Below are 18,420 nucleotides of genomic sequence, written 5' to 3' on the forward strand. Positions count from 1 at the left end.
TATACCTGTGTTCACACTTCTATAGAGTGCATATTTGTGAGCTCACATAGTAGAAGCATAGAAGTATATAGTTCAGTATATGAGCGCACAAAGTAGAAGGAAGGAAGCACATGACAGAAAAGACCCTCAATATACAACTGGAGATTCATTAGAAAAAATGATTGCGCGAGAACACCGAAACGTACTGGTACACCCAATTATCTATAAAAACCTCACACCCACAAAAGGTGCGTTTCTTTTCTTCAACTACTAAAAAAACACACTTTTTTGTCACTTAGCGTGACCGAGGCAATACTGATGCACGTGCTTGTGTTCGCCCTAATCTTCCCTGCTTGCGTGATTTCTCTGGTCAATCTTAGTTTCGATTTGCTCAGAATCCTCGCACTGCCAAACTGTGGATTGCACCCTCAATCCTCGTAGTACACAGAGAAGTGCGCACCACCTGGGAAAGCCTTCAAGAACGACGCATGTTCCATGAATCAACGGTATTGCCACGTTCCATTTCCCAAGTTTTTGTTATCGTCCCAAAACACCACACGATTCTCAGCGCAAACCGCGCCTGCAGTTTTCGAGAAGGTTCCGGACTGTAGTAGATCATTTCGATAAGATCACGCCCAGTGTGCGAACGGTACAGATTGTTCTGGAACCTACGCCACCGCCAGCGATAACGCTAGAACATTCGACAGCAAGAGTATAAATGCCGACGCGCTTCGCCGCTTGTCAGTTGTTGATCGAAGGCCGACGCTCCGTTCGCCGCTATCAGTCCAAGACTGCTATCAGTGCAAGACTGCTGCAGTAATTGGACTTTCCGTTTACCGGGCACAGGTTCGCCCAAATAAACAGTAAAATCCCAACACGAAGTCTCCTGTCTTCGGCCACGTCACGACCCCGTGACAGTATACACATCAGCCCGTCTATTCAATGTACTCTTTCGCAGCTGAACGGTATCCCATACACAACCCCTGAAAAACACGGCACAGACTGCGGGGCTTGTTTCTTTTTTTACAAGCACTCTTTTCTTCTTTTCCTGTCCACGATTTTCTATTATGAGACACAGTTTAGCGAGTTTGCAGGGAGCAGTTAGGACAACGCCTATTTAGTGCTTACGCATATTCTTAATCAGATTGTGTGACACCTCGTGTGCACATAGTGCAAGGCCGTCTCTGTTGGCCTTTTTTTTCCCTGCGTGTTGGTCGCAGCGGACCTCTTTAACTTCTTTAACGTGGCACTGCCTACTGCGGATAGCAAGCTGTCCGGGTAACCTGAACTGAGTAGGCGTCCAACTTAATTCCGGAAACACTGTTCAATTTAATGGGGACATGATTAGCTCAGCTAAGAACTAAGGCAGTAATTAGATATCGCCCCTTTTACTAACTTGCATGGTGAAAGTCGATGATTTGACACTTTTTTAAAGAAAGGACATATGCATACATACAAAATCACATACATGCATGCATGCATGCTGTATGTATGTATGTATGTATGTATGTATGTATGTATGTATGTATGTATGTATGTATGTATGTATGTATGTATGTATGTATGTATGTATGTATGTATGTATGTATGTATGTATGTATGTATGTATGTATGTATGTATGTATGTATGTATGTATGTATGTATGTATGTATGTATGTATGTATGTAAGTATGTATGTATGTATGTATGTATGTATGTGATAATCAAACTCAGGCCACCTGCGCGGCAAGCAGAGCCGCGGTATTAGGTTAAAGTGCTTCAGCAAAGAAAAATGGTACATAAATGTCATGTAGTGGAATGAGTATGCTTAGCGCGTGTAACATTGCGCTGCAGAAGCGTAGAATCGCACCAGGTGTAAGATCACGTGAAGGGCGTAACGATTTGGGTGTTTTTATAGGCTTACCCAATACAAAGCACTCAGCGATAATCATCTCCATCTGCAAGAGAGAGAGAGAGAAAGAATCGGGAAAAAAAAGCATCAGCAAAGTGAACATCCGTGTAGGTTCGCGTACTGCATACAGACGCATATTGAGCCCTTCGCCGATTCGCAAAGTGAATTATGAAGTAGTGGGCCCTCAACAGCTGTGCTTCCAGTAGCCGTCCTTGAATACTTTAGGGCGACCGCACAGTCGTTCGATTAATTACCGCGTGGTTGAGGCATGCATCGAGAACCGGTGTCTTACTGTAAATTGAGAAAGCGACGCGCATGAGGGCCCGATTACACTATCGCGTTCTACTCTCGAGGGTGAAGCTCCCGATTCCTCCAACATTTTGTCAGTCCACTTTCTCGAGACTGAACGATTAGCGAAACTAATTCGTAATATGACAGAGAGGTTACGCAGAGTTACGAACAAAAAGCAAGAACCGCGTCATTGTTTCAATTGTGGCCACTGATTACATTAAAAAGAACATTTATTGTGACTGAACCAAAATATTGAAGCCGACATTCGCACAGCTGCGACCCCATCAAGTATGAGCAACTACGGTTCGCCACAACACCATACGCGCTGTTATGACAGGCTATTCACTTGCCTATTGGGTTCTCGCGTAGCCCGCTCGTGCTGTGACCGTGCGCGAACGCTATACCGACCACTTCAGAGTGGACACAGATAAGGTCTATATATCACGAGTGAGAGAGAAAAAAAAACATTAAAAATTATAGGCAGAAACTCTTTTTCTCTCCCTTGACACAAATATTGTTAATATTATGAGTAGTGATAGTATTAATAACATTAATATTATTATTATTTATTATTATTATTATTATTATTATTATTATTATTATTATTATTATTATTATTATTATTATTATTATTATTATTATTATTATTATTATTATTATTATTATTATACAGAAAATTGCTCTCATATCCGGCTGAACAAATCGTTTCTGTCCACGCTGAAGAAAACGTTAGCGCAACGGCATGCAAGGCAACTGCGGGGCATTTAGCTGGCGTTAGCTTTGTTAAGTTTTTATGTTCTCCTTTCTCTCTATCTATCCCGTATTTATTACAATATACACGACAATGTGTGCTCTATTTTTCCATATCCTTCTTCGTTCACTTCAATATTCATTTCTCTATGTCTATTTCTTTCTGTGTCTTTCTTTTAGTGTTTTTTTTCATTTTCCTCTATTTCTCTCCTCTTCAATTCTGTGCGATTCTTTTATTCTCACTCTCTGTACTTATTATCCCCTCCTTCTAGCCTAGAGATAAGCCCCCCTCCCCCTCAGTACTCTTTCCCACACCTTTGCCATGGTTTACTCTATAAGGCTATGCTCTGCTCTACTAGGGTGCCTAGACAATAGAGTGGTTACGACCCTAAACTTTGGATCGTGGTCACATGGATTCTAATTCCGCCTTGCCATCAACTGTTTTCAAAGAAAGTTTTTCTTTCTTTTCTTTTATCTCGTTGCTTTTCTCACTTTGTTTCTTCCATTCTTCTATCTGTACTTCCTTCCTTTTTATCTTCTTTGACCATCTATATTTACCCCGCCCTCTTTCTTTCTATTTCTCTTTCTGTCTGTATTTCTATATTTATTTTTAATTTTCTCTCTTTATTTACAGATCTTTCTTGCTCTTTTTTCTCTTTCCCCTTCTTTCTATACTATGGCTTACTTTATTCCTCCTGCATTCCCTCTTTCTCACATTTCTTTACGTCACCGCCTGTTTCTTTTTTTTCCCTACTCCCTCGCTATACTATACTGTACAAGGCTGTGTTATTCTCTGCAAGCATTCCTGAATAGTCGAGCGGTTGCAATGCTCACCTTCGGACAGTTGAAAGCGCCAGTTTAAATAACGCCTGGTCACGAAATACTTTTTTTGTCATGAATTTCTCTCTTTCCCTCTGCTACTATTTCATTATTTCTTTCTCTCTATCTCTTTTTAACGCTCTATCTGTATCAGCACTCGTTCTTTAGCAAATTAGGGTTGTTCCATCTCACGAGAAAAATCGTCGCACTTGTTCCGAAAGCGATGTAGAAGAGGAAGAAAAGTATGAAGAAGAATGAGAGGACAATACTAGTGCGTGCATGTTAATGATGATAGCTTTTTTTTTTTAGCGGATTGCTATGGATAGCTGGAATAAACATCTACATTGCTAAAAATATAACAAAGTTGGATTCTGCATGGGGAAGCTGCCGTGCAAGCCGGTCTTCTTGTTTTTACGACTAGGCTATAGCGTGCAATGAATAATCGGCATAAGCGTACCAAATTACAAAGAGGAACTTCCATGGGCCCTGTTTACATGGCTGGATGCCATGACACGATTGCATAAATATACCATATCTGCAAGAATCCACGTACCGCACCTAAAAACACTTGCTCAGCACCCTGGATGTCATAAACCGCATAAACATCGCTTCCCGAGCCTTGTTTAGCTCGCAATATCTGCGTAGCCCTAATTCTATAAAATAAATTGAGTCCATAAATATACCTAAGCATCAGTTAGTCAGTTCAGGTTACGTTGGTGGAGCGGCATTTTTAGTGCAGGTCTGTTACAAACAAGAACAAGAATTTACTACGAACTTTGAAACACGTAGTCTAGCTGTAATGTTGATTTTAGAGATTTATTGAATTTACTACGAACTTTGAAACACGTAGTCTAGCTGTAATGTTGATTTTAGAGATTTATTAGCCCTGAATTTTTGGCGAGCGTGCCTGTGTCTGTACAATTACACACATGCGACAACAGACGATATGCAATCTATGTGTGCAAAGTATATGCAAACTATATACAGAGGAAGATAAACTGGAAAACCGCTACAGCTTTGGTACTCTGGATTGGGCTACTTACCGGAATCCCCACTCTCGCTGACGTTGGGAAGATAAGTTTATATAAGTAAGCTGTATATGCTCCAATTGACACATTTTCACTTAAAACAATTTGAGCATATGCGTTTGTTCGATATTCTCGACGATTCTTTGCGAGAGCCGTCAATAGTGCTCTGTCGTTATTAGTTGGCGTATCAACCAAGCGAACAATTCCGAAGTAGGCAAGTGTATTTTTTTTTCTGAATTATGCATGCCTCAGAAAATGTTCACTTACATCGAAGACACAGGCTTTTCATGTGCTGCGAAATGCCGATCAAACGAATTCCAAAAAAAAAAAAAAACGAAACACAAAGTTGCACAAAGCACCGATTTAAAAGTTGAAGTACATCGTTGTGCAAGCAGCGCAAATACGATGCTAGAACTACAGAAAGAATAGACGAAAATAGTGTCCTGAAGTTACCGCAATACATAGAATGTGCACAGCATCCCACCATAACGCTGGCCCTATAATACGCAGTGTGTCGTTTCTGCTTCTTTCCTTTCTTACCAATCTGCGCAGGTAGCCAACTAAAGCTGCATCTGTTCACTCTACCTGCTCTTGTGTACAATCTCAACTAAAACTAGCAGTATCCACAGCTTTTCGTTAGGAAGTTCGCTGAATGATGTATCAATGACTAGTAAGCGGACACCAACCAGCTCGTGCACACATTGCTAGCAGGTCAAAGGAAAGGACTACCACCAAACGCTATCGGCTCGGCCCTGCTCCGCTTTAGCTCACAACTGTAATACATTAGTCGTACGACTTCACTTACTCAGCGTATGAGATAAATCGGGACCAACAAAAACCCGTTTGGTTTAATATGTTCTCCCAACATCCGGTCTTGTGTGCAGCCACATAAGGCTCTAGTTGCGTCATTGGTCTTGCAGTAAGGTATGTTGCCTGCTTTAGAGTTTGAAAACTACGTTATAAATGACGATCAGTAACGACATGGTGATAGGTAGTGCGTAACAATCTATGCATTATTAGCGATATGCACGGAAGAAACATAATTTAACGGCTAACTGTATAACTTATTTTGAATTGAGCATCTTTCGCTTACTAAGAATGTGTTTTCAGCTGTTTGAATAAGCAGGAAAACAATATACCAAGAAGGAATAAAATTATGTGGGTCCCAACAGATTTTGTTTCTTCTTCGCAATAAAAAAAAAACGTACCGAAGCATCCATCTTGTTGCCGCTTTGTGAGTTTGATTTCATTTTATTGAAATACACCTAGGGCGCCACATTAAAACGTTGCATGCCACTTACAAGAGATCACCGTATCTCTAACGACGGTGACATTCCGTGTGTCAAGCTAAGTTATTGCCGCCTAAAGTTGACCATTCGCCAGGCTGGCGAATGGTCAACTTTAGGCGGAATTTGCACGTATTATCTACATTATAAATTACGGCTTTCAAACCAGTTTTTGAAAACTCTCGGTTTTCAAAAATGTGAGAGCCAAATAGATTGCAAATGTGAGCCTTTGATTGAATAGTTTCTGGCGAGATAATGCCGTATGTGGCTTATCAGATCCCTTTTGAACAAAGACTGACTAAACGATGCATTCATAGCTGTTCAAGAGATGAAATTTGGACTTCGGGCACTTCCTTCGTGCGGAGAAACTTTCCTGCGCATGAACAGCCGAGAACCAACTCGCATGTACTGCGGTGGTCCAAGTTAACGAAGCAGTTTCATATAGAGGGTTCAACCAAAAAACAATATGTAAAGTGTATTACTGTAACAGATTGTTATTTACGGAATTCAAAGCCACGCGAAGAACAAAAGACAAATGAGACGTTGGGCCTCCCATATCTTCCGCAGCCTCGTATTTTGCCCCGTGTAGTCTCGATTCCTCTATCAAGGAATGATGCAGCAAGACAACTTTACCTGCTGGCTCGAGATCTCACATGCACGTTCTGGTCATCTACCAGCTTCCAAAGGTGTCAATTTTATGAACTGGACCCTTCGCTCAAGCTAAAGCTACCATCACAACTTTCCCGTTCCGATGCGACACTGTTATGCCGCCTTTGGTTGGGTGTTGCATTCACAAAGGTGTACTCCTTTCGCATTGGTATGGCAGACACTCCTACATGCGACTACTGCGGAGCTGAAGAGACCACCGAACACGTCCTGTGCAGCTGCGCTTGCTACGACACACAGCGATGCCAGCTCCGGATGGTTTTTAATGAACTTGACCCCGGACCATTTTGTGTGCAGAAGATACTAGGACCTTGGGCATCTGCCTCAGTTGCGCAGAAAGCAACTAAAGCACTGCTACTTTACCTAAAGTCAACAAACCTGAGCGACCGCCTGTAGACTGTGTGTGCTCCCCGAGTGTGCTCGTGATTGTGTGTACCTTCTCATCTCTCTGCAACCTCTTTTCTTCCCTTTATCCCTTCCCCAGTGCAGGGTAGCAAACCGGATGTGCGTCTGGTTAACCTCCCTGCCTTTCCTTGCATCTTTATCTCTCTCTCTCTCTCGTATTTTTTCCACTAACAAGTCACTAACAACACTAAGAAGACACTAACAAGTCCGCGTCACGCCTTATTGTAGACATGCTTGCAGTGGACACACCTCCCCTTCCCCCCACCTCTTCCTTTCTACAGTCAAAACTATCAAGCAGTCAGTAATCACTCAAAAAACGACACTAACGCCGCAGTTACTGGGCAGACTACTGCTGCTTGATTAACGAATGCAAGATATGACCGTATGACAAGACTTGTCAGACTTCCACACGCTTCAAGCGATGTGTCGTTACGACATAAACTTTGCACGCAGCATTGTGGCAACGTAGCACAAGCTTTGCTTATACAGGTTTGGCCACTTCCCCAACCGCTAACAATACTGGCCGTACGTTCATTATTATTTAATCATTCCTTTCGACGCGCAAGTTCTTGGTTTACGATACTTTGTAGCTACAACATCTATAGCTGCCTCAAGTAACGCAATTCCATGCAAACAAACTGTATTAAGGAGGTATCGTGTTGACGTGTTTTTTCTAGCGCTACGACGGCAGCGGTCATCGCTATTCTAGGCCACGATCTCGTCATTACTGTAAACAGAGATGACGCAAGTTCTGTTTCACAACTGGCCGTGAATGAAATTTTACCTTGTTTTATTTATTATTTATTATTATTTATTTTAGTTTTGGGGAAAGGAGTTCGTAATGGAACACAATATGGTAGTTTACCCCTCTCTTTACGTCTTTATCTTCTTCACCTGTTATTGTTTTTCTTTAGTCATGTTGACACCCCCCCCCCTCAAAAAAAAAAAAGACACTAAGCAGCGCTTTTCTTTCATGTATTATTGTCACGTGCACGACAGATTCAAGCTGGAAGTATATTTAGCTTGGGGCAAGTGCTTGTTTTTTTGGGCAATTACCCTTTTAATTGAGTATCTTGAATGTATTTCACGGAAAAGACGTTTATCTTCGCAGATTTCTAAGGGACTTTAGGTAACATTTCTTTGATGTTAAATGTCACGGACAGTGTGCATTGGGAACGCCGACATCCTATATAAGAAAATGCTTCACCAGTAAATGAAACTAAAGTGAAGAACATGCAGACCGTGGATTGTGCTGAATATACGATGCGTCGAATATAATATGTGGCACTGTTGACGGACAGAATGAGGAAAGAAAGAGGCCGGAGTGATGACATCAGAGACCATAAGAGAGGAGCTCTTGGCAATGCATCAGCTTTCACCGGGACGCTATTGCAGTGGACCCAGCGTTATTAAAACATGCACGTTCATCCAGTCCGATAGCTCAAGGTCGGAAGAAATAAGTTATGGGGCAAGGAAGATTCCAGAAAAGAAAGGGAAATGCGCCCTGGGCTAATCTTGCAATAAATGCGTGCTTGTACACAATAAACTACTCTTCTCCCGTAAACGACGGCCAGTGTGCACGGAGAATCTCTACAAGTCGGTTGGGCTGACTCGTTGGTCCTCCAACCATGAAATTTGTGGCTCTGACTACCATAAGGCCGAGAATACGCTTAACTAACGGAGTTATCGCTGGTGCACTTGTTTTGCTTTCATCGACAGCAGCGACCACGGCAAGTGATGCCCCTGTGGTTCGAATCGATTCGGGACTCGTCGCTGGGCAGCAAATCGAAGTCGGCGGTAGGCATCTGTACGCCTACCTTGGCATACCTTACGCGCATCCTCCTGTTGGAGATTACCGTTTCCGAAAACCAGTTCGTAATGCCCACTGGGAGGGAGTATACAACGCATCCAGAAAGCCCACGCCCTGCCGCCAACTTCCAATACCCTTGGTGGGAAGCCTGTCGCTGAACTACTCGGGATCATCGGAAGACTGCCTTCAGATGAACGTCTGGACGCCGTTGTCAGCGTGCCTAAGTAGTAAGGCTGAGAATTGCGAGAAGCAACTCCCGGTAGTGGTCTTCATTCATGGTGGTGGTTTCCAGTGGGGCGACTCGGCCCTGTTCATGCACGATCCGGCAAACGCCGTTGCCCTGTCGGGCGTCGTATACGTTACTTTCAACTATCGCGTGGGTCTTCACGGATTCTTGTCCCTAGAACTTTCGGAGTTGCCCGGAAACGTTGGCTTCTGGGACCAGAACCTGGCCCTAAAATGGGTGCGCAGGAACGTCGCCGCTTTCGGTGGTAACCCTAACGAAATAACCGTATGCGGTCACAGCGCTGGCGCCATATCGGCAGCTGTTCAAGCCGTTTCGCCGCATAGCAAGGGGCTGTTCCAACGAGTGATTTTGCAGAGCGGTTCACCCTTGAGCCTCGTTATGGGCGACTATGTAAAGGGCAAGGGTAAATTTATTAATGTAGCCGGGACACTCGGTTGCTACGATACGAATAGAACGCTCGAAGAACAGCTCTCGGATATTATCGGCTGCCTACGCAGCCTGGAACCTGCGGAACTAATGAAGAAGCTGCAGTCGCTTGACATTGTGCAGCAATCGTTTGCACCCCACGATAACGACGAATTCTTGCCTTTCTCTGTTGCGTCTAGAGAGCCCTGGAGCAAACTCGGCGTCCAGGAGCAGATTCTTGGAACCACACAGAATGAGGCTGCGATCTTCCTCCACCTAGCTGTCATGCAGTACCCAGATCTAGCAGATCTCTTTGTAATGCATTACCGGACGGTGTGCACAATGGCGATAACACAAGTGTTCGGGCTTCCCATCGTACAGACACGTGGTATTGTGAGCGCTTATTTCGGTGACAGCGACGAGGACATCAGCTACGAAGAGCTCCGAGACATCGCAAGTGAAATGCTCGGAGACCTACTGTTCGACTGTCCTGCGCAGCTTTATGCGGACACAACGTCTGGAAGTGGCGTCAAGACGTACCGCTACGTATTCGCGCACAAGGCATCGCACAGCATCTTTCCTAACTGGATGGGTGTAGCACACGGCGAGGATGTGCTGTACACTCTTGGCTCGCTTCCTTTCCTCAAGGACAAGAGCCGATACACTGACCCGTTAGGTGACATTGGCAAGAGATTCTTGGCCACACAAGACTACACCGCCGAAGAGGAACGCTTTATGGAAGAAGTCGTTAGCGCCTGGAATTCGTTTGCAAGAACAGGGTGAGAATTGCCGCTACCCGAAATATCCTTTATTGTGGTTTTTCTGTTGCCTCGACAGAATTTAGACATTTGTGCGTATAATTTTTGTAGTAAAGAAAGTTGAGCAATTGAACTATTTCAGCACCTAATGAAAATGTTATGGAATTACCATTAGTTAGAGAAGCGCTAGAAAAAATCATTAGTGCCAAACATTGAAACATGTTCAGTTTTATAGGTACTCAGTAAAGCCGAAATACCCACTTATTAACTCGATTTTCAACGAGCTGATCTGTGACCTTCTTGTTTTGCGATGTTGTATGACGGAACGGCTCTCCTGCTGGTTTTCTGTCCTTTCACGCAATTTTACACGTCTATGAAGAAGCTTGGTAGCAACCGCATAAATGAACTTAGATTTCGTCAAAAAAGCGGCACAAATACTCGGGGGTTACAAAATCAGAGCAATGTTATTAAAATTTCATTTTCTTCTTTTCAGTCGTGGCTGCATAAGCACTGTAAGAAATGATTTGTGGAACTCATGAGGTCGATTAGAGAGGCCATCATTCCTGAAACGCTTGCATTTGCACAATGTTGTTCAAAAAATTAAAAACAAACAAAAAAAAGAAACTCGTGAGAACGTTTCAGTAACAAGGACAGAACGCGAAACGCCATGTCATGACAGTACAAAAGAGGCATGGCCCCAAAAACTGTTTTTCTTGCACCTTGGGCTCCATATCAATGGGTGTGCACAATAAGTGAATTGATTGTTCTGAAATAATAATTGAAAGAAATTATTAGCTCCAGGTCTGTACGGGTAAAAAGAAAACAGAACAAAAAGACTTTCCCGTTGGTGTTCTGCGCTAAGTTTCAATTCTTGTAATACCTTAATTACTGATCTGGTGTGACAGCGTGTGACGCTTAGTGCTTCAGTTGTAGTTAATTAATGATTCAAGTTACAATGATTGGTACAAAAAATTATATAGACGAGAATCTCACAATTAATATGTGCAAAATTGATACTGTCACCTTAAGTGACAGTATCAATTGCGCTACCAGGTGAAGCTGTTAATATTACAAATATTGATGAATTTTGTTCTTTTGTGGAGCAGTTAACAGAGCCAGTATAGTTACATTTTGCTGTTCTTGTTGTTGCGATGACAGATAACGTGTTTTGCAGTGGTGCATTGTAATCTTTGTACATATATATTGTTTTCATGCGTAGTACGTGGTTTTTATTATATTTTTTTCTCTTCTTCTCGCGTATGGGAAGAGAACCAATGTAGTATCGTTGTACCCGCTATTGTAAGTGTTTCTCTGTTGTGCGTATCGTCCCTCAAAATATTGTATTTCCTGAACTTTGTATCTACTTGGTTACCTGTGCTGATGTATGCCCGCTTCCTGTATGGGTCTGAAGAAGGCGTACAGTATTGTTAAATAAATAAATAAATAAATAAATAAATAAATAAATAAATAAATAAATAAATAAATAAATAAATAAGTTAAACGTTGGTTTATTCCCGTTTATAATGGCTCTGCCAGGGTCCTTTGTCTTTTTTTGATTTGTCCTTATTACGCTGGTGCCACCGTTACGGTGGCGTATGAACTGCTGTGCTCTGTTGCTTACCCGAGAGCTGCGGTGGTCATCTTACGAAGAAGGCTTGATTGAGGCCTGCGTACTGTGCGATTTGAGTGCGCATTAATGCATTCCAGGAGTTCGACATTACCCGAAGCCTTTCGCCACGGCGTCTCTCAAGGCCAGGGCCACATAGGGGCGTTACACCCTTCAAGCGACCACCCAACGCAGACTCGTGCTCTTTTCGTACTACTTAATGCTAATGATTCCGCTTACCCGAGAGGGACATCTATGCATGAATTTTAGACCAAGAACGAGAGTTATTTTGGGGCACGGATCTTTTGCATACCCTTGGTCAAGACAAGCTTTAAACATTGCGTGCACCCAGTTGATGGTTGCCACCGAAGGTTGTCCGGCCGCTTCTGCGTCTCTGACAAGGTCAAGTGTGGGCCCCTAAATATGCATATATTGGATACCTGTGTATATACTTTTCTCATACTTGTCTGTCTTGGCTCCAAATCCCAGGAAACCGGTTATTCCTCACCCGAACGTCGAGTGGCCCGAGTACACGATGGGGAATCCCCAAATGCTGATGCTCAAGCCCAACAACTACACCATCGTTCTGGACATGAAGAGAGAACGATGCAAGCTCTGGAAGCCAGTCCTCTACAAAAGGTAACAGAATATATATATATATATATATATATATATATATATATATATATATATATATATATATATATATATATATATATATATATATATATATATATATATATATATATATATATATATATATATATATATATATATATATATATATATATATATATGAAAGGGAAAGAAGTGTATACTTAAGGGATCGTTTTTCAGTGCATTAGCACAATAATAATGAAATCTAACAGACAATAATGCGAAGGAAAGCATAGGGGAGGTTATTAGACCGAATTGTAAGGTAAATATGAAGAAAAAAAAGTGGGTGAAAAGATAACTTTCCAAAAACGAAGCCTGCGATATATATATATATATATATATATATATATATATATATATATATATATATATATATATAGATGAATAAATAAATAAATAGTAATTCTAACATAATATGGCTGACGACTGGCGCTATCTCTCAAAGGAGCACATATACAAATAGATCGCGCGTGTACGGAATCTACACCCTATTTAGAGAGAGAGAAAAAAAAAAAACTTCGGTCTGTTTCCGGGGCGAAAGCTTTAAATGTTCTGTTTCGATGTTAGGCGAACTTCAAAAGATGTGATAAAGATACTGTCTAAAAAAAAAAGAAAGACAGTGAGCGTGAGTATAGCACGTGCACTTGGTCCGTTTCGTCATTGCCGAGTCACTCAAGTCAAAAAAAAAAAAAAAAAAAGCATGCGAGCGCGCGGCCTCTGCACGTGTCTCCTTTGATCACATTGAGTTCACGGCAATCGTGTGAAGGACAACGTAACAACAACAACAACAAAAAAAATGCAAGCGTGCGAGCTGCATCCCACCTCCTTCTTTGCGCCGCTCTAGAGAGTAGCAGACCAGTGCAGGGTGTGAAGGAAGGTGAAAGGCACACCGCTGCTGCGGTGATGGCCTTGATAAGCAGGCATTTTCTATACGGGGGAGACACGCGACGGGGAAGACGCGTTCGCTTCTATTCGGGGCCGTTCTCGGGCAACTTCCTGAACTGTGCATGTTGGTGCACTCCTGTGGTATTTTGAAAACTAGTTTGCGCGGTGCATATACGTGATCGCGTAGCCTCACAACTTCGTTCAACATCGCTATAGGCCTAATTTAGCTTTCACCTTCACTTTAAAGAGCTATGAACATCCCATTAATGTAATTCATGTGGTGGTAATACCAAAGTACTAGCTAGAAAAGGCTATCAAAAGAAGAGCTTTAGGGCTACAGCTATACTTGTTTGTGTACAAACCCAGAAAAGGACTCGGTCTGTGAATCTGGTATTCAAGCTCGGCCATGGTCATGCCAGCGTACTTGAGGCGCGTCGGTGGTGCGGAAAATTGTTCACACAGTGCCCGCAAGATGACCGTAAGCTCTTGTTGTTGATGAGCTCGTACCAAAGTGTCTCCCGACGCTTTTTATGCGGGCGCGTTCACGCAACCGTACACAGTCGGTTCGTCAGAACAAGACATGTATGAAGGACGATAAAAAGCGGTGCAGTCGAGCCATGGGCCTCACAAGCTACCATTCGATAAACTTCGCTTAACCGCGTTAAACCTCGGCAATTTTTTTAACAGTAGAGCTGCTAAAGGGTGAGATGAATATCTGCGGAGCGTTATGCCACACAAATTGAGCAAGCGCCGTTACTCAACTCCGGTCCAGTTATCAAATTCGTGATTCAAGACAGCTTCGCTGACTTAACGTCGGGGCGACTGGTTACGCAGTGCAGATTGTGGTGAAACTACTATAGACCAACGGGACGAAATAACAGCATGATGCCACCAGCTCCACTGTTTAACCAGCCTTCATGGCGTTAAGTCAGTGAGGCTGCTCCAAATGACTAGTACCCTATCCTAGTTGCCAAGTAAAAGCTGACCTTTCTGTCTCGTCTCAGCAGCGACACAAACCCACTCGGACCTTTCTCACCATAGCTGCGAAGTGATGCTGCTGACTCTGGCCAAGAGATAAATGCAGGGCAACGCCTATATAATGAATCGACACAATTAAGCCCCACCTTTGTTCTATAACAAGTACATACGGCGATCACGGGCAGTGCTCGCTATAACAGCTACGCGGTAAAAACAAAACAGCATTTTGGTCACACATTCTCAAGGTGAAACCTCCAGTTATTCAATTGGCACTTTTCTTTATGTGAATCATGTTGTACCAACTCGCCCAAGCAACTACGTTAGCTCCAATTATTCGTTGTTTCTTCTCTTGTTTCAGCGACGAGTCTCCGAATGCAAGGAAAACAGTGAGCACAATCGATAAGACTGCCAAACCCAGTGCACGCACGCCCAAGAAAAACATGCCCAGCCTGGCCGAAGACAACATGGTCTCAGCGGCACCAGCGGTGATCCACTCAACTAGCGTGCTTGCGTTTGTGTCCATAACGTGTTTGTTCAGCCTTCTTCTTGACGCGAGATTACTCAACAGCCGAAGACTGCAGTGGATGTGATTGACGAGCCTGAAAACATTCATAAGTGGTTTGTGTTTAGCTCTGTTAATGAGTGTTGCTGCGGGGGTTAGGGTAAAGAGAAATTCACCAATGCCACGTGAATGAAACTTGATATAACGTGATGACGTGGTTAGCCACAAGTGTTGTCCTCATTTCATAGTTCGAGATTGGATGCCTAACGGGGTATACCGTAGGAAAATGATAATAAATGAGGTGTACACATTTTTACCTTGCCGGAAGTAGATAGCAGGCTTACGTTCGTAGACGCAAATTTTTTACACACAGAGATGAGAAAAAAATCGATCATCACCATCATCACAATAAATATCATTAGCCTGTTTTACGTCATCTGTCACTCCAACGTCTGCACCAAGTACCGCACGTGCCGATTCCATTTAATGCCTATAAATTTCTTGATTTTGTCACCTCCCTCTCCGCTTTGCCCTTCCTGGTTTCAATTCTACCATCTATGTACGCTTTTACATGTACACGTAAGTAAACCGTAGTCTACCTTTCTTTTACCATTCTCTCTCTCTTGGCTGCACTTCCCATCTCATTATTTTGACGCTTCAGCTGTCCACCGCGTTTCATTCCTTCATATGATGTAACTGTCGAGGTTTTTTTTTTTTTTGACAACTGAAGGTCAGTTCTGATAAAGGCTACTTCTATATGATATTTATTATTGAATGATATCAAACTGGTAAAGATCCTAAATAATTGCTTGTAGACACGTTTAGCAATTCATCATTTAGAAACTACAAGTTCGAAAAAACATATCTATATTAGGAAATTAGGATTCTTAAACTTCTTCCAGCAACAAGGCAACAAGGTCAAAATAAATATCTGCTCAACTGCTGGAGAAAGCCTCCTGCCACCTATATCAAGTCGTTCTTGTAGTTCGATACTTATATAAGACTGGTAGGACCAAAGTCAAATCATGTGCAACAGGTCAGGATGGATGCCACAGCGAAACCTCATGGAAGAAGCGGAGATCACAGTTCAGCCCAATAGAGTGCTGGTATAAGAAACCAAAGACCTTCTCTACCAATAACTGCAGTTGACGGTGCAATTGCTGCAATGATGTTTCATTCATTCTTTTCAGTAAAAACATTACTGAATATCTTTGGAGCGAATGAGGATGAGTGGGGCGAAGCATCCGTGCGTTTGTCCGTGCGTTCGTTCGTGCGTTCTTCCATCCGTTTATCCATGCGTCCATCCATCCGTCCGTTCATCTGTGCTTCCGATTGTCGGTTTGTCCGTCCGTGCATCCATCTGTTTGTCTGTATGTTCGTCCACTCCCATCACACCAAAACATGCTTCGGTCGGACAGACGCTTCGCCCGCACGTCATCATTTACTCCGTAGATATGCTGACTACGCAGGACTGAAGGACGGCCGACCAGGTGATGGTGTAAGAGCTCCGCCCCAAAAATACGTGATATAGGAGGGAAGGGGGTAGAAGAAACGTATGGTGTTTGTGGCGTTTTAAATGCAAAGCATTTCTTAGCGAACTTCAGTGACTTTGAGCGTATCTATCTATCTATCTATCTATCTATCTATCTATCTATCTATCTATCTATCTATCTATCTATCTATCTATCTATCTATCTATCTATCTATCTATCTATCTATCTATCTATCTATCTATCTATCTATCTATCTATCTATCTATCTATCTATCTATCTATCTATCTATCTATCTATCTATCTATCTATCTATCTATCTATCTATCTATCTATCTGTCTGTCTGTCTGTCTGTCTGTCTGTCTGTCTGTCTGTCTGTCTGTCTGTCTGTCTGTCTGTCCACATAGGACTTTTAGTTTTCCTGGCTGTTTCAATAACGGTATCGATACCAAAATTGGTACATGATTTTATGACGAGCATATGTTACTAGTCATAACATGAGAATCATGGCAGGTATGTCGTGATTTACATTTCATGGTCTTGCTGTTCTTGCGGTGGTTTCGTTCACATGACATATTACAAAACTGGTATGGTAAGACATGACTGCATGGCAAACATAAGTGACAGACCCTAACGTGGAAATCAAGAGATGCGTGTCGCGTAAAACCGTGACCACATGCCACGCTCATGGTGTGCTCGCCACCGTTTCGCTAGCTTCACATATACTAATTTTTGTAATACGCGTCGTGAATTCACGACGAAGGTAAATGAAACTTGCAAACATGACAATCACGACAAGCGGGTCAGTCATAAAAAACATGACTACATGCTATGCTCATAGCGTGCTCGCGGCCATTTCGCGAGCTGCACAAATATGAACTTTGGTATCGCGTGACGTGAAGAGATGACGAAGCTAAATAACATGTTCAAACATGATAACCATGATATCTATGTCATGTAAAAGATGGAGCATGCTCGCGGCCGTTTCGTTAGCTCTACATATACCAAATTTGGTATCACTTGATGTCAATAGACGGCGAAAGTAAATGACCTGTTAAAACATGATAATCATGACATGGAAGTCTTCTACGGCATAATTGACGTCCGCCTTGTAACGTTGTGCTGATTTTAAAGTGACATATACACCTTCCTCATTCGTGCTTCGCATATCATCGATTCCCACTGTACGTAGTATTTGCCATTTTTTTTTTCTGGCATTTGTTGCGCTTCGCAAACAGATAAAAAGAGGGATGTTCCGTGACAAGGGCCGCCCAGGCGTTTAATTATAATACACAGCTTACGTTCTAAGCCGATCAGCGTTTGTAATGTTTTCAGAATTCATCTGCCGCGTAAGCTGTGATGATCAGGTAAGTAGCTTTGCAGATTTGAAGAAATGAAACGTGGGTATAGATATTTTTGTATTACAACGTAGTTCAAAAGGATGGAATACTGGGCGCATTGAAAATTTATACTGAAATTCTTTGCACCAAATTGCAGGACGAAGCTCACAATTGTCATTCAGAGCAAGCATACATATTTGTGCTAAAAAAATTATGTTCACAACATCTGTGTGCGTTGTCCCACAGTTTTGCTTGGTTTATTTTAGTGCGTGTCACAAAATAGGCAGTTTCCATTCTCTACTTCAGGAAGTTTTCGTGGCGACTTAATTATTATGTGCCACAAATGCCCACGGAGACGTAGAAAAAAAATAAGCGATATTCTTTTTCCCAAAACCAAATTTTGTCATGTCGTGCACGAACTTATACCTGATTTTTGCCTCATGGTTAGTAAAACTCAATTAAAGACACAACACACGTAAGTTTTTTTTTTTTGTGGCTTGTGCCATTTCACGAGAGGATGAGGAAAATAACGATGAAAGGGCATTTTCTTTTTATTGAAGTAACAAATAGAAGTCGGCGTGGCAAGTGCTTCTCTTAGTGCTTAGTAAACAAAGTAAAAAAAGA

General features: G+C 42.4%; 2 protein-coding genes across 2 annotated transcripts in view; both read left to right on the forward strand.

Moving 5' to 3' along the window:
* The window catches only part of LOC119171572 (uncharacterized), a 47,137-nt gene extending 31,963 nt beyond the window's left edge, over window positions 1–15,174 (forward strand). The window contains exons 6-7 of the mRNA XM_075891902.1: window positions 12,432–12,581; window positions 14,821–15,174. Coding sequence (XP_075748017.1) covers window positions 12,432–12,581; window positions 14,821–15,052 — 382 coding nt within the window. The 3' untranslated portion in view covers window positions 15,053–15,174. The remainder of the gene's footprint in view (window positions 1–12,431; window positions 12,582–14,820) is intronic.
* On the forward strand, window positions 8,704–10,361 carry LOC142813952 (acetylcholinesterase-like). Its single transcript, XM_075891906.1, has one exon. It carries the CDS (start codon window positions 8,745–8,747, stop codon window positions 10,359–10,361), a length of 1,617 nt encoding a protein of 538 aa, XP_075748021.1. The 5' UTR covers window positions 8,704–8,744.
* Window positions 15,175–18,420: the final 3,246 nt, after the last annotated feature.

This window comes from Rhipicephalus microplus, chromosome 4, assembly GCF_043290135.1.
Source record: "Rhipicephalus microplus isolate Deutch F79 chromosome 4, USDA_Rmic, whole genome shotgun sequence".
NCBI lineage: Eukaryota > Metazoa > Arthropoda > Arachnida > Ixodida > Ixodidae > Rhipicephalus > Rhipicephalus microplus.